This window comes from Urocitellus parryii, chromosome 12 (genome assembly GCF_045843805.1).
Source record: "Urocitellus parryii isolate mUroPar1 chromosome 12, mUroPar1.hap1, whole genome shotgun sequence".
NCBI lineage: Eukaryota > Metazoa > Chordata > Mammalia > Rodentia > Sciuridae > Urocitellus > Urocitellus parryii.
In genome coordinates this window covers 88,065,366-88,082,491 of record NC_135542.1, presented here as the reverse complement: position 1 = coordinate 88,082,491, position 17,126 = coordinate 88,065,366, and the positions used below count along the sequence as shown (strand labels likewise).

The 17,126-nt window shown below is 35.6% G+C and overlaps 1 protein-coding gene across 2 annotated transcripts in view; it reads left to right on the top strand.

Moving 5' to 3' along the window:
• The window catches only part of Gfpt1 (glutamine--fructose-6-phosphate transaminase 1), a 65,524-nt gene that overhangs the window by 37,338 nt on the left and 11,060 nt on the right, over positions 1-17,126 (top strand). For both annotated transcript variants that reach the window (XM_026387213.2, XM_026387212.2), the window contains 2 exons: positions 10,111-10,231; positions 10,600-10,757. In XM_026387213.2, coding sequence (XP_026242998.1) covers positions 10,111-10,231; positions 10,600-10,757 — 279 coding nt within the window. The remainder of the gene's footprint in view (positions 1-10,110; positions 10,232-10,599; positions 10,758-17,126) is intronic.

The window sequence follows — 17,126 nt, the reverse complement described above, 5'->3', positions numbered from 1 at the left end:
TTATATAGGCCCCCACCCGCCCCCCAAATTGTGAATTAGCATTTGCATGTCAGAGAAAACATTCAGCCTTTGGTTCTTTGGGATTGGTTTATTTTGCTTAGCATAATATCCTCCCGTTCCACATCCATTTACTGGCAAATACCAAAAATTTCATTCTTTTTTTAAGGCTGAGTAATATTCCATTGTGTATATATGCTACAATTTCTTTATCCACTCATCTGTTGAAGGTTCCCTAGCTTAGCTATTGTGAATTGAGCTGCTATAAACATTGATGTGGCTGCATCACTGTAGTATGCCGATTTTTAAGGCCTTTGGATATGAACCTAGGAGTGGAATAACTGGGTCAAATGGTGGATCCATTCCAAGTTTTCTAAGGAATCTCCATACTGCTTTCCAGAGTGTTTGCAACAATTTGCAGTCCTACCAGCAATGTATGAGTGTATCTTTTCCCCCACATCCTCACCAACACTTATTATTGCTTGTATTCTTGATATTTGCCATTCTAACAGGAGTGAGATGAAATCTTAGTTTTGATACACATTTCTCTAATTGCTAGAGATGTTGAACATTTTTTCATATATTTGTTGATCCATTGTGTATCTTCTGGGAAGTATCTGCTCATTTCTCTAGCCCATTTATTGATTGGGTTATTTGATTTTTTTGGTGTTAAGTTTTTAAAAATTCTTTATATATCCTAGAGATTAGTGCTCTATTTGAAGCGTATGTAGTAAAGATTTTCTCCCATTCTGTTGACTTGCTCTTCACGTTATTGTTTCCTTTGCTATGAAGAAGCTTTTTAGTTTGAATCCATCCCATTTATTGATTCCTGATTTTGTTTCTTATGCATTAGGAGTCTTGTCAAGGAAGTCAGTTTTCTATATAGATTTCCAGTTTTCCCAGCACCATTTGTTGAAGAGGCTATCTTTTCTCCAATGTATGTTTTTGGCGCCTTTGTCTAGTATGAGATAACTGTATTTATGTGGGTTTGTCTCTGTGTCCTTTATTCTGTACCATTGGTCTACATGTCTGTTTTGGTGCCAATACCATGCTGTTTTTGTTACTATAGCTCTATAATGTAGTATAAAGTCTAATATTGTAATGCCTCTTGCTTCACTCTTCTTGCTAAGGATTGCTTTGGCTATTCTGGGTCTCTTATTTTTCCAGATGAATTTCATGATTGCTTTTCCTATTTCTATGAGGAATGTCATTGGTATTTTTATTGGAATTGCATTAAAATTGTATAGTGCTTTTGGTAGTATGGTCATTTTGACAATATTAATTCAGGAACAAGGTAGATCTTTCCATCTTTTAAGGTCTTCTTTAATTTCCTTCTTTAGTTTTCATTGTAGAGGTCTTTCACTTTTTTTGTTAGGTTGATTCCCAAGTATTTTTTTTTTTCCTGAGGCTACTGTAAATGGAGTAGTTTTCCTAATTTCTCTTTCAGAGGATTCATCACTAATGTACAGAAATGCATTTGATTTATGGGTATTGATTTCATATCCTGTTACTTTGCTGAATTCTTTAGTTCTAGATATTTTCTGGTGGAATTTTTTGGATCCTCTAAGTGTAGAATCATGTCATTGGCAAATGGTGATAGTTTAAGTTCTTCTTTTCCTATTAGTATCTCTTTAATTTTTTTCATCTGTTTAATCACTCTGGCTAGAGTTTCAAGGATTATGTTGAATAGAAGTGGTGAAAGAGGGCATCCCTGTCTTGTTCCAGTTTTTAGAGGAGATGCTTTCAATTTTTCTCCATTTAAGAATGATGTTGGCCTTGGGCTTAGCATAGATATAGCTTTTACAACATTGGGATATGTTTATTTTTTTTCTTTTGTTTTTTTTTTTTTAAAGAGAGAGAGAGAATTTTTAATATTTATTTATTTATTTATTTAGTTAGTTAGTTAGTTAGTTTTCGGCAGACACAACATCTTTGTTTGTATGTGGTGCTGAGGATGGAACCCGGGCCCACACGCATGCCAGGTGAGCGTGCTACTGCTTGAGCCATATCCCCAGCCCAAGAGATATGTTTCTAATATCCCTAGTTGCTCTAGTGTTTTGAACATGAAGGGGTGCTGTATTTTGTCGAATGCTTTTCTGCATCTATTGAGATGATTGTATGATTTTTTTCTTTAAGTCTATTGATGTGATGAATTACATTTATTGATTTTCATATATTGAACCAACCTTGCATCCCTGGTTTCTTTTTGCTGGTGCTGGGAATTGAACCCAGGAACTTGTGCATGCTAGGCAAGTACTGTACCAACGGAGCTATTTCCCCAGCCTGTACTATCTTTTAAATATCGGTTTTTGTATTTGATTTGCTAGAATTTTATTGAGAATTTTTGCATATAATTTCATTAGAAATATTGGTCTGAAGTTTTCCTTCCTTGCTGTGTCTTTGTCTGGTTTTGGCATCAGAGTGATACTGGCCTCATAGAATGAGTTTAGAAGGATTCCCTCTTTTTCTATTTCATGGAATAATTTGAGTAGTATTGGTATTAGTTCTTCTTTGAAGGTCTTGTACATCTCGGCTGTGAATCTGTCTGATTCTAAGCTTTTCTTAGTTAGTAGGCTTTTTATGGCATCTTTTATTTCATTACTTGAAATTGATCTGTTTTTATATCCTCCTGATTCAGTTTGGGGTAGATCGTATGCCCTAGAAATTTGTCAACGTCTTCAAGATTTTCTGTTTTATCAGAGGGTTAATTTTCAAAATAGTTTCTAATTATCTTCTGTATTTCAATAAGTATCTGTGTGATATTTTCTTTTTCATCATGAATTTTAGTAATTTGAGTTTTCTCTATCCTTCTTAGCGTGGCTAAGGGTTTACCAATTTTATTTATTTTTTCAAAGAACCAATGTTGTGTGCTGATCACTCAGAAAACACTCTTGGTCTGAATTTTGTCCAAATTTGAGTGTCTTTATTTAGTTGGCTGGTGACTGCCCCTCAGCAAGATGCTGTTCAGGGTACAGCGCCCATCTTAATGTAGTCAAGCTTTTTAAAAATAAAAACCACTTTTGCCTTGCGTAGGGGGGGTCTACAATTGCACAGAGCAGCAAGCAAGCTCTGTTGCAAAGCAAGCTCCTTACAGAGCTAAAATTAGTGATTAGCTTGCAAGTGTCTGTAGCAAGGGTTGGGGACTTTTCAATTAGGGGTGGGGTTGATATTCGTGGTTGGGCAGGGGTTGCAACTATTAAAGTTTCTTATTTAGGTTAACTGCCCACTGTAATCAAGATGATTTCTTTTTAAAATGGAGTTACTTAGGCTAAGTTCTTTAAGTACTACTTATAACCAGAATAGCTTAATATTACTTAGCCTATAATTTTACATTATTTATTGATATCCTACAATCTATAGAGTGCTTACTGACTAAGCTAGGCCATCGCACCAACTTTTTATCAATTTTTTGAATTGTTTCTTTTGTTTTAATTTCATTGATTTCAATTATTTCCTGTCTTCTGCTTTTGGTGTTGATTTGTTCTTCTGTTTCCAGGGCTTCAAGATGTAACATTAGGTCATTTTTTTGTTCACTTTTTATTCTTTTAAGGAATGGACTCCATGCAATGAACTTTCCTATTAGCACTGCCTTCATAGTGTTCCAGACATTTTGATATGTAGTTGTCAGTGTTCTCGTTTACCTCTAAGAATTTTTTAATCTCCTCTCTGATGTCTTCTGCAATCCACTGTTTATTCAATAGCATATTATTTAGTCTCCAGGTGTTGGAGTAGCTTCTGTTTTTTATTTTATCATTGATTTCTAATTTCATGCCATTGTGGTCTGATAGAATGCAGGGTAGTATCTCTGCTTTTTGGTGTTTGCTAAGGGTTGCTTTGTGTCATAATATTTGGTCTATTTTAGAGAAGGATCCATGTGCTGCTGAGAAGAAAGTATATTCACTCATTGATGGATGAAATACTCTGTGTATGTCTGTTAAGTCTAAATTTTTTATTGTTTAGTTTTTATTTGGAAGATCTACCCAGCAGTGAAAGAGGTGTGTTAAAGTCATCCAGGATTATTGTGTTGTTATCTATTTGATTCTTGAAATTGAGAAGAATTTGTTTGATGTATGTAGATGCTTCATTGTTTGGGATATATATATTTATGATTGTTATGTTTTGTTGATGTATGGGTCCCTTCAACAGTATGAAATGTCCTCCTTTATCTCTTCTGACTGTGACTTGAAGTCTACTTTATCTGATATGGGGATGGAAACCCTTGATTGTTTATGCAGCCCATGTGAGTGGTATGTTTTTTCTCCAACCTTTCATTTTCAATCTGTGGATGTTTTTTCCTATCAGATGAATTTCTTGAAGGCAGCATATTGTTGGGTTGTTTTTAAAAATCCAATCTGCCAGTCTGTATCTTTTGAGTGATGAATTTAGGCCATTAATATTCAGGGTTATTATTGAGACATGGTTTGTATTTCCTATTGTTTGGATTTATTTTGGGGTTTTAATTTGATTTGGTTTTTCCTTTGATTGGCTTTTCCCTTAGTGTAGTTCCTCCCTTTGCTGATTTTCATTGTTGTTTTTCATTTCCTCCTCATTGAATATTTTGCTGAGGATGTTCTGTAGTGCAGACTTTCTAGATGCAGATTCTTTTAACTTTTATCATGGAAGATATTTTTTCGTCATCAAATCAAAAGCTTAAATTTTCTGGATATAAGATTCTTGTTTGGCATCCATTTTCTTTCACAGCTTGGTATATATTATTTTAGGACCTCCTAGCTTTGAAGATCTGTGTTGAGAAATTTGTTGAGATCCAAATTGGTTTCCATCCATATGTAATCTGATTCCTTTCTCTTTTAGCTTTTAAAGTTCTATCTTTATTCTGTATGTTAGTCATTTTCATATAATGTGTCTTGGTGTGGATATGCTATAATTTTGTACATTTGGTGTCCTATAAGCCTCTTATATACAATTTTCCAATTCATTCTTCAGGTTTGGGAAATTTTCTGATAGTATTTCATTGAATAGATTGTGCATTCCTTTGGTTTGTATCTCTATGCCTTCCTCTATTTTGGTAATTCTTAAATTTGGACTTCTCATGTTATTCCATAATGTTTGGATGTTCTGCTCATAGTTACTTACCATCTTCACTGTGTAGTCAACTTTATTTTCAAGATTATGTATTTTGTCTTCATTGTTTAAGGTTCTGTCTTCCAAGTGATCTAGTCTGTTGGTGATATTTTCTATTGAGTTTTTAATTTGGTTTATTGTTCCATCATTTCAAGGATTTCTGTTTGTTTTCAGAATCTCTCTTTATTGAAGTAATCTTTTGCTTCTTGTATTTGCTCACGTAGCTCTTTATCGAAGCAATCTTTTGTTGCATGTGTTTGCTCTCTTAAATCATCCTTAAGTTTGTGGAACATTTTAATTATGTATATCCTGAACTACTTCTCTGTGCTGTCAATGGATTCTAATAATGTAGTATCTTGGTTTGTTTGGGGCACTTTCTTCCCTTATTTTTTCATGTTGTTCGTGTGTCTTCCCCTCTAGCAGTGCAGATCCAAGATATTACAGTTTCTACACTTAGACTTATAGTGTCCCTACAGATTTCCAGTATCTCTCTTTTTAGGGGATATCAATATTAACAGATCCTAGTGCAAACAATATGCAGCCTTAAATAATTAGCTCCTATTAAGATGTTTATACAGTTTTGTTGCAATAAGCAAAAAATGGTGTATTTCATTATTATCTATAATATAAACAATAGATTTGCAAAAGGGTCCATAGTTTCTAATAATGGGACAAAGAGAGAATCCAGGGAGGGAGTGCAGGATGAGATAGATGTTAAAGAGGTAGGAAATGAGGATATAGAAATATTAGATCTTAGGAAGTGTGAAAGAGGAATGGATAGAAGTTGGCTGGTAGCGGAGAAAAGAGAGAAGGAGACTCTGGGGAGACAGATAAATGGGTAGAAAATAGAGGGAATACAAAAAACAAAACAAAACAAAATTAATAAGAAAATGAAAAACAAAAGATAAAAGAGTATACAACAAAGTTGTAATATACTATTCAGACAACCCAATCCTCAGTAGCCTACTACATGAAAAATACTTGATTTCACAAATGTTGGGGATGTGAGGGTGGGAAAAGAGGGGGGAAAAAAAACACCTAGAAGGAAAATTGTACAATTCTGAGTTCAGTATCTTTCCTGCTTGCCTTCTCATTTGATAGTTGGAGTTGGTTGTCTGGTGTTTGCTAGTATCTCCATTCTTAGTATAGTAAAGGTTATTAGGGTGGGAGGATTGGTCTTGGAGGCGGAACTCCTGGAGGTAGGATATAGCACTTGCTGGTCCCTGTTCAAAGACTGTGCTCCAAGGATCTTGTTTGGGGCCCACTTATGAGATGTGGGTGCCTGGTCTTAGCCCTTTATATCACCTATAGACCCCACAATTCTTGGTCTCTTAATTTATACTCTAAACTGTATCTCTCTCGCCCTCTCCCTTTCTACTTCCCAATCAGGAATCTCTCTCTCCGGTGGTCCTGTGGGCAGAGGACTGGGGCCTGTACCCCTGTCGTGGAGAGCTGTTCTGTATCGGGCAGATCAGGACCAGGCTTTGAGAGCTATGGGCTGGCCATGTAGCTGCAAGCATTGTGGTGCCGGGTTGGTGGCTGGGGAGAGGGGGGCGTTAGGAGACTATAGGGACCTTGATATTGCTTTTAGGCCTCAGCTGGTGTCCCACCATGGGAGTTACCCCAACTAAAGATGGCGATGGTAGTAGCAGGGGTAACTCAAGATTGTGGCAAAGGTGTCCCAAGATGGAGGCGACTACTTTCTGAGATCCCCAGGGTAGTGAGGGTGGGCTGTGTGGTTGGGCAGCATGTTCAGAGATGCAGCACTGTTGCATCTCTGCCTCTTTATCATGATTTTTCCCTTCCTATATATTCTCTCTGATTTCATTCTTTATGCTGTCCTTTACTTTGCAGATCAGTTTAACTATGTACATTCTAAACTCCTTGTCTGACATTTCTTTTACTGTGATGTCAGTGGTTTCTATTATTTGTGACAGTTTGTTTCCTTGCTTTTTCATGTTGTTTGTGTGTCTATCCATCTAACAGTATGAATCTAAGGCAGTAGAATTTCTACTCTGTGGACTTATAGTGTCCCTGAAGTTTTCCAGTACCTTAACTGTTTAGGGGAGATAAATAATAACAACAACCATTGTAAGCGATATATAGCATTAAACCGTATAATTCATACTACGACATCTACAGTGTTACTTATGATAATATGATCAGTTATTGCCTATGGTAAAAATAGCAAATTTGCAAAAGGATTTACAATTTCAAATGGTGGACAGGGAGAGAACAGAAGTGATATAAGATGTGATGATTATGAGGGAGGAGGAGATAAGACAGAAGTAAAAGATCAAAGGAAGAGTGAAAGGGGGAAAATAGAGATTTGCTGTTAGCAGAAGAAAAGAGAATGAAGGGAAACCATGGGAGAAAAACATACACACACACATATATATATAAAGTAAAAATTTAAAACAAAAATAAAAATAAAATACACAAAACTAAAAAATACTAATCCAATATTCTAATTCACAAAAACTAATCTATAAAAAATAATTGGCTTCAAAAATGCTAGACATGAGAGAAGAAAACAAATATGAAAATGTATAAATATCCATGTACCATCAAGGTCACAATTAAATGAGTAAAAGAATAAAAAAATTTTATAAAAGGAAAAATCATCTTGATGAGAAGTTAAAGAATTATTTCTATTATAGTTCAGTATATTCTCAGTTTCTTTTCTCAGCAGTTTTAGGTGGGTGTCATCTGGATCATGATGCTCCACCCTCTGGCTTGCTGGTGTGAGAAAGGTAATCCTGTAGGAGGAATTTCTGGAGACAGGGTTTAGGTTTAGGGGTGGACTCCAGGCTTTTCACTGAATGCCAGTTGGTCTGGAGATTTAGATCAGTACACCACCAGTGTCCAGTAATTGCTGGTCCATGCTGGAAGAATGTACCCCAGGGCTCTCCCCTGGGTTCCACGCATGTGATGGGAGACCCCATTCTTAGTCCCCTTTGTCACATGTGGATATCATGTTTACTGATCTGGGCCTTCAGTCTAGGAATAACTCACTCCTGGTCCTGCCCTTCTGAGTTCCCAGCCAGATTCACTCCTGCCCTTCAGAGTTCTGGGATTTGTCTCTCCCAGCCAGTCCTGCAAGCAGTCTAGTTGGAGGGGGTTTCTGAGACCAGTAGTCTATGTAAACCTCTCTGTACGTTTGATTTTCTCCTGGTCACTTAAGCATTCTTTATGTTGCTCAATGTATGTTTACTGGACCCGTATTTTGGGCCAAACTTGGATTTGCCAGGAATTGGCTTCCTCAGATGCTGGGGTGGGGGGCGGGGGGCGGCGCACAGCTGGAAAATGGTGCCTTCCTTTGTTCTCTGCACATAGCTTGGAGAGATGGCGGCTTCTTTCCCCACACACAGATATGATGCGGCGCATCTTTTAGGTTTGTTGGGCAATGTCCTTAATCTCTAAAGGCTTCATACCCAGGTACGCCTTGGACCTTCCCAAAATGCACCTTGGACCTCCCAAAAATGCGGGTTGCTTTCATTCCCTCATCCCTATACTGTCCTCACAAAGGAGCCACTTTGACTGGTGCTTCTGACCCAGCTATGGCAGCAGCTGTGTCCATGAGGATTTTTTCCTTATTATATCCAACCTCCTGTATCCCCATTCTGCTTTGAATGTCCAATTTTAAATTCCGGTAAAGCACCCCGCACCCCCTTTGGTTCACCCACCTTGTGGAGAAGCTCCCTGTCTACTTTCTTGGTTTCACACCACAAAGTGGCCAGGAACACGACCTCCTTTATTCTGCCATCTTGAAAAACTCTAGCATTTTAATGTCAATAACATATATATAATTAATAAGGGAAATACATCAGTGGAAAATAATGACAAAAGGAGCATTCTTTTTTTTTTTGGATTGAATCCAGTGTGCTTAACTATTGAGCTATGTCCCCAGCCCTTTTTTATTTTTTATTTTAAGGCAGAGTCTCACTACGTCTCAGTAAGTTGCTTAGAGACTCACTGAGTTGCTGAGGCTGGCTTTGAAGTTGTGATCCTCCTGCTTCAGCCTCTGAATCACTGGGATTATAGGCTTTTATCACCATACCTGCAAGAGCATTTTAGTTTTGAAGACTCTCTGTTCATGGTGTTAAAATATTTCAAAAAAATGCCAAACCCAAGTTATTGGGAATCCAAATGGAACAATTCAGTTCTGTTTCAATTTGTGGACAAGCAAAAGTTGAAGGGCTGTGGAATAAGGACATATTTACAGTCTTTATTACTATGGAGGAGGAATGTAGAGATGAGGTGAAAGATGGGCTTGCTTGGTGAGGCTGGTGGAGGGCTGTCAGGTCAGGGCGTCTCTAGAGTTAGTGTTAAAAGAATCACTATACCTATTCACATCCATAGAGCCTTAAGTTTTTCTGTCTGAACATTTATATTTTCTATTAATTTTCTGATGTTTGGAGAAAATTAAAAAAAATTAATTAGAATGGAAATTGAGTGAAAGGAAATAAGGTGTCCTTTGAACAGAGACACAAACCACACTCTAACATCCTTCTTCAATACTCCAAAATTTGAAAATGTGAGCTTTTTAAAATAGGATTTCTAAAATGTGCTGACTTTTTTGGAAAATGATACTATGTATACATACATTGCATGTTTAAAGTGTTCAGGTTTTCACTGAATACTTGTACATCTGTTGTCTCATTTGAAATCCCTCAATGAGAATGGTATTATATGAATTTTCGTTTTAAAGATTAGGAATTGGGAAGTTTAGAGATAATATACAAGCTGACTCACAACAGTGCTTTTTCTGCTTCTCAAAATGTTTTACGTGTGGATGTATTTGCATTGGTAGTCGTCTAAAGAGACTTGTTCTGAAATGTTAACAGTGTTTATTTCTTGGGTAGTGGGATCTTATTTTTTATGTTTTAATCTGTATTGTATTTTCTAACTGTATGTATTTATTATTTTTATAATCATAAAAAGTGAAAACTATATGTTAAGTCCAAAGAAACCCAGTGGAAAAAAGTATCTGAAGGCGAGTTGTATGATTACATCACCTTTTCTCTGCAGACACGTCAGGTTCTTGAGGAGCTGACTGAATTGCCAGTGATGGTGGAACTAGCCAGTGATTTCCTAGATAGAAACACACCAGTCTTTCGAGATGATGTTTGCTTTTTCATTAGTCAATCAGGTAAGTTCATTTTAAAAACTTGAAGGAAAGTCATTTTTTCTAATAATTCTAGCATATCTTGGCAAACAATGGTATTTAAAAGTAAATTGGTTTTGCATGACATACAGATTTACTTCTGTATTTATGTTCTTTATGAATTAGTAAAAATGAATATCTTTTACTTGCAAAGAGTTGAATTTTCAGACAGGAGGCAAAGGGATCCTAAAAAAACTATTATTAAAAATTTTTAAGTTTATTAAAGGCATATTTTCTGTTTCATTTTAAATGTGTGATATTATTAAAAATGTGATCCATTTGTTTTTACATCTAAGAAACAACATATGCTGAAACTATTCCATGTTTTACTTTTGCTGTACTCTTTTGTACAGGTGAGACAGCAGATACCCTGATGTGTCTTCGGTATTGTAAGGAGAGAGGAGCTTTAACTGTGGGAATCACAAACACAGTTGGCAGTTCTATATCAAGGGAGACAGATTGTGGTGTTCATATTAATGCCGGCCCTGAGATTGGTGTGGCCAGTACAAAGGTAAATTCTTGAATTCTCTCTCTGATGATTATTAATCATAGTATTGGGTGAAACAGACTAGCGTATAGTATAGTCTATATCTTCTTTTTCTTTTTCTTTTTCTTTTTTTAGCAGTTATAGAACTCATACATTTTACTTGTCATTGTAATTATTGTAAGACTTAAAGGTCAGTATAGATAAGACTGTCATCTACTCTTCTTCCCTCCAATCTTAGTGTTTAAAAAGGGCAAAGTATATATCATAAGTCTACTTTGAAAATGTCTCTGTTGGCTGTCCCTATTCATCACTTGTAATCCTCCTGTGAGACATAGTGGAATACATAGTACTTATGCATATGGCACCCCTTTCTTTTATTAAATATAGTTAGGAATTAGAAAAGTAATAGATTGGAAATATCCAGTTTAATTAAGGTAGGGGTTTTTTTGACATTTTTATTTATAGATTCCTGGATTCTTATAAATAGGTCAAAATTCTGTACTACTTTTGAAGGTTTGTAAGGAGTATACATTTGGTATAAATTTGGCAATTTAAAAACTAATATTTTTAAAAAATTAAAAAACAATAGCTAAATTATAGACCCAACCTAGGTACCTTTCTACAGATAAATAGATAAAGAAAGTGTGGTACATATACACAATGGAATATTACTCGGCCATAAAGAAGAATAAAATTATGGCATTTGCTGGTAAATGGATGGGACTGAAGAATATCATCCTAAGTAAAATAAGCCAAAACAAAGTCTCCCCAAAACAAAGGCTGAATGTTTTCTCTCATATTCGGATGCTGACTCACAATAATGGGGGTGGGTAGGGAAGAATAGAAGTACTTTGGATTAGACAAAGGGTTATGAAGGGAAGGGAGGGTGAATGGAAATAGGAAAAATAGTAGAATAAATCGAACATTACTATCCTATATGCATGTATGATTAATTCTGTATCATGTACAACCAGAAGAATGAGAAGTTATACTCTAAATATGTATAATATGTCAAGATAGATTCTATCATGTATAACTAATAAGAACAAATAAAAATACCAAATAAATGAGTATTTTATGAAAATATATATATTTCTAGTTAGATGTTACATCTGTGGAGGTATAAAAGAACTTTCATTTCTTTCTCTCCTTTTTTGGTATGGTGGATGGAACCCACAGGTGCTTCACCTCAGTTACACCCTCAGTCTTTTTTATTTTTTGAAAGGATCTCACTAAGTTACTGAGGGTCTTACTCAGTTGCTGAGACTGGCCTTGTACTTGAAATCCTCTGCCTTATCTTCCCAAGTCCCTGGGATTACAATCATGCACCACTACACCTGGCTTCTGCCTTTGCCTTTTAGTTCTTTTTTTTTTTTTTTTTTTTAAGATTACTGTATTATCTTTCTTATTGGGTCTTTTTAGTTATACATGACAATAGAATTCATTTTGTCATAATTATAAAAGCATGGAATATAATTTGTTCTGATTTAATTCCTAGTTCTCCTTCCCTCATTCCCTTCTCACAACTCTACTGATCTTTCTGCTATTTATTTGTAGTTTAAAAAAAAATGTTATGGATGTACACGATGGTGAGATTCACTGTGGTTATATTCATATATGTACATAGGAAGGTTATGTTGTATTCATTTTACAATCTTTCCTTTTCCCATTTCCCCTCCCTTCCCTTCATTTCCCTTAGTCTACCCCACTGAACTTCTATTCTTCCCCCGACTCCTGCTTATTGTGGGTTAGTTTCCGCATATCAGAGAAAACATTTGACCTTTGTTTTTTGTGATTGGCTTATTTCACTTAGCATGATAGTCTCCAGATCCATCTATTTACCAGCAAATGTCATAAAGTCATTCTTCTTTATGACTAAGTAATACTCTGTTGTGTATGTATGCCATATTTTCTTTATCCATTCATTTGTTGAAGGGCACCTAGGTTGGCTCTTTAGCGTGGCTGTTGTGAATTGAGCTTCTATATAAACATTGCTGTGGCTGTGTCTTTGTAGTATGCTGATTTTAAATCCTTTGGGTATTTACTGAGAAGTGGGATGGCTGGGTCATATTGTGGTTCCATTCCTAGTTTTTGAGGAATGTCCATATTGCTTTCCAGAACAGTTGCACTAATTTCCAGTCCCACCAATAATTTATGAGTGTACCTTTTCCTCTATATCCTTGCCAACATTTATTCTTATTGTATTCTTGATAATTGCCATTTTGACTGGAACGAGATGAAAGCTCAGTGTAGTGAGTAATTTGCATTTCTCTAATTGCTAAGAGATGTTGAATATTTTTTCATTTATTTGTTAACCATTTGTATTTCTTCTTTTGAGAAGTGTTTAGTTCTTTTGCCCATTTATTGATTGGATTATTATTATTATTATTATTATTATTATTTCAGGTGTTAAATTTTTGAGTTCTTTATTTATCTTGGATATTAATACCCTATCTCAGGAGCAGGTGGCAGAGATTTTTCTCTCATTCTGTTGTTTCTCTCTTCACACTCTTTATTGTTTCCTTTGCTGTAAAGAAGCTTTTTAATTTGATTTTGTCCCACTTATTGATGTTTGATTTTACTTCTTGAGCCTTAGGAATCTTTTAAGGAAGTCAGTTCCTGAGCTGATGTGTTGGAATATTGGGCCTAAATTTTCTTATAGCAGGTGCAGGGGTTCTGGTCTAATTCCTAGGTCTTTGATCTACTTTGAGTTTTGTGGAAGATGAGAGAAGGGGGTTAAATTTCATTCTACTGCATATGAATTTCCAGTTTTCCCTGCACCATTTGTTAAAAAGGTTACTTTTTTTCCAATGTATATTTGGTCTAGTATGAGATAACTGTATTCATGTGGGTTTGTCTCTGTGTTTTCTATTCTGTTCCATTGGATTTCATATCTGTTTTGATGCCAATAGTATGCTATTTTTGTTACTGTTGCTCTGTAGTATATAATTTAATTCTGGTATTTTGATGTCTCCTGCTTCTAAACAATGCCTCCTTTTCTAAACAATTGCTTTGGCTATTCTGAATCTTTTATTTATGCAAATGAATTCCATAACTGCTTTTCTAGTTCTGTGAAGAACATCATTGTAATTCTGATGGGAAATGCATTGAATCTGTATAGTGCCTTTGATAGTATGGCCATTTTGACAGTATTAATTCTGCCTATCCAAAAACATGGGATATCTTTCCATCTTTTGAGATCTTCTTCAATTTCTTTCTTCAGTGTTCTATAATTTTCATTGTATAGGTCCTTTACCTCTTTTGTTAGATTGATTCCCAATTATTTTATTTATTTTTGAAGCTATTTTCAATGAGACAGTTTTCCTAATTCTTTTTTAGTAGATTCATCATTTAGTACAGGAATGTGATTTTTTTGTGGATGTTGACCTTATATCCTGCCACTTTTCTGAATTTCAGTTCTTTTAAAGGCTTATTAAGACCATGTAGCTCTTTGAAAGTAGGACATGCATAAATTTAATAATAATTAAAAAAAATCAGGGCTGGGGTTGTATCTTAGTGGTAGAGTGCTTGTCTAGCATGTGTGAGGTTCGATTATCAGCACCACATAAAAATAAAATAAAGGTCCACGAACAACTAAAAAAATATTTTTAAAAAATCAATCTTAGAAAGTTATGTACATGCAGATGACTTATCTCTCCATAGATATTAAACTTTATGATTTCCAAATATTCAATTTCTCATTATCTGTTTTTCTGTTTAAATCTAATATTTTTTGCTGATTATCTAATAAAACACTTTAGTGCTGATGATTTTGAGTTTAATTAAAGGGTTATGGAAGATGATGGTAATGGATCAATAACCACACTTAACATTTTTTTCCTCAAAAAGAATCTCATGGAAAAATTTTTTTGTGCAAAATTTGTAATTCTTATGTAAAAACTTTTGAGGTTTTAATTTCTTGGGTATTTCGATATTACTAACACTATAATTTATGGATAGCTGAAACTTGAATTTTCTCCGTATGGTAATTAAAATGTAAGTTGTTTGTGCTTGGTTTTCATCCTGTGGCTGAATAAATAACCAGCTGCCCTCAGCAACAGTTAATGGATTTTTAGAGCAATGTCCAGACAGATGCTTTGATGAGGGTGGCGATTAGAATCCCAGGGCTTCTTTATTCACAACATATCATGAAACAAGGACTTTAATGTGGTGTATGTGGAATATACCACAGCTCAACTTTTATAAGATCTTTCTGGAATTGTGAGCTGCCAAGGGAAATGCTATTTTTAAAATTTTCACTTTTTTTTTAAGAGAGAGAGAGAGATTGATTTTTAATATTTATTTTTTAGTTATTGGCGGACACAACATCTTTGTTTGTATGTGGTGCTGAGGATCCAACCCGGGCCGCACGCACGCCAGGCAAGCGCGCTACCGCTTGAGCCACATCCCCAGCCCCAATTTTCACTTTTTTTTTTTTTTTAGAGAGAATTTTTAATATTTTTTTTTTTTTAGTTCTCGGCGGACACAACATCTTTGTTGGTATGTGGTGCTGAGGATCGAACCCGGGCCGCACACATGCCAGGCAAGCGCGCTACCGCTTGAGCCACATCCCCAGCCCCAATTTTCACTTTTTTTAACAAGAACTTTTTATTATGACAATATTCAAACATGTAGCAGAGTTAAAATAATTTTACATTAATACCCATCAATACTCATCAATTGGATTCTACCATTAACCTTTTTTTCTACAGTTTTACAGAGATACAGTTTTCATGATATAACATTCACCAATTTTAAGTGTGTAGTGTCAGTAAATTTATTTGGCTATGCAACTGTCCCAACAACCCAGTTTTAGACTAAGACTTTAATCACATGCCAAAGTTTCTTTGTACTCCTTGATTGCCAGTTCCCACCCTTAACCTCCAGCCTCATACCCAGCAGCTACTGCTTTCTCTTGCTGTATTTTGTCATTTTTTAGAAATTTCTTATAAATGGGATGGTATAATACTTGTCTTTTATGTCTGGTTTCTTTCATTTAGTATGAAGTTTTTGAGGTTCATTGATACTGTTACTTGTATTAATAGTTCTTTCTGCAAGTCTTTAAAATATTTTTATTTTGAAATAAACATAGATTTAGAGGAAGTTACAAAGTTGTTATTAATCAAGTTCACATTACTATAATGAAATATCTGAGGCAGATTAACTTATAAAGAGAAAAGATTTCTTTTGGCTCACATTTCTGGAGTTTCCATTTCCAAATTAGGCAGTCCCATTTTATGCCTCTGGCAGGGATGGTACATCACAGCAGGAGTGCATGATAGAATAACAGCTGAGCCAGAAAGCTGAGAGGGATCCCACAGTCTCCTTAGAGGGCATATGCCCAGTGACCTGAGGACGTTCCAGTAGGTTCCAGCTCTTAAAGGTCCTACTACCTCCCAGTAGTGCCACCTGGGGAACCAAACGTTTGAGGGGAATACTCCTCTAGACTATAGCACTAGTACAGAGAAGTCCTATGTTTCCTTCATCCGGTTTTCCCCAATCCTTATATCTTCTAAAATAAGCATATATGTTTTTAATATCTTCATTTTTATTTGTTTGTTTATTTACTATGTGGTGCTGAGGATCGAACCCAGTGCCTCACACATGCTAGGCGAGTGCTCTACCACTAATCCAGATCCCAATACTGAAACAATCATCTTTTTATAGTGCAAACTTAAATTTCTTGGCCGGGTGCAGTGGCGCACGTGTGTAATCCCAGTGCCTCAGGAGCTGAGACAGGAAGATTGCAAGTTCAAAGCCAGCCTCAGCAAAAGCGAGGTGCTAAGCAACTCAGTGAGACCCTGTTTCCACATGAAATACAAAATAGGGCTAGGAATGTGGCTCAGTGGTCTAGTGCCCCTGAATTTAATTCCAGGTACCCTCACTCTCCAAAACAAAAGAAAATAAAAATTGTCTTAAAAAAATTGACAATATGGCAATTTGGTGTTACTTTTTTTTTCTTGGATTTCAAAGCAATTTTTTCTTCAACTGTCTTAGATATTCTGGGCTGGAGTTATTTAAAATAAGTGTTGGAATATTTAGTCATAGACCATTTCTGAATGGTAAATGTGTATGTTAATGGGTAATCAAAAGAGTTGATCATTGACCCTGTTCCTTAAGCTCTATGATCCAGCTTATGAATTCCCAGCTTTGCCTGAAAAAACTATTAGGATTACAGGGATATTATTTCCCATAATGTCAGACCATAGACAATTTGATATTTCTGTAGGAATTGATGGATATAAATGTGCAGGTTCAGCCATTTTTGCATGTTATTGCAGGTGTTTAAAATTTCACCACAGTGCTGACTTTAGAAATATACTCATCTGACTTTGTTTTTGGCTGAATAAGAAGAAAAACCAAGTTTAAAAGTTCAGAGTCAACATTTTCCTG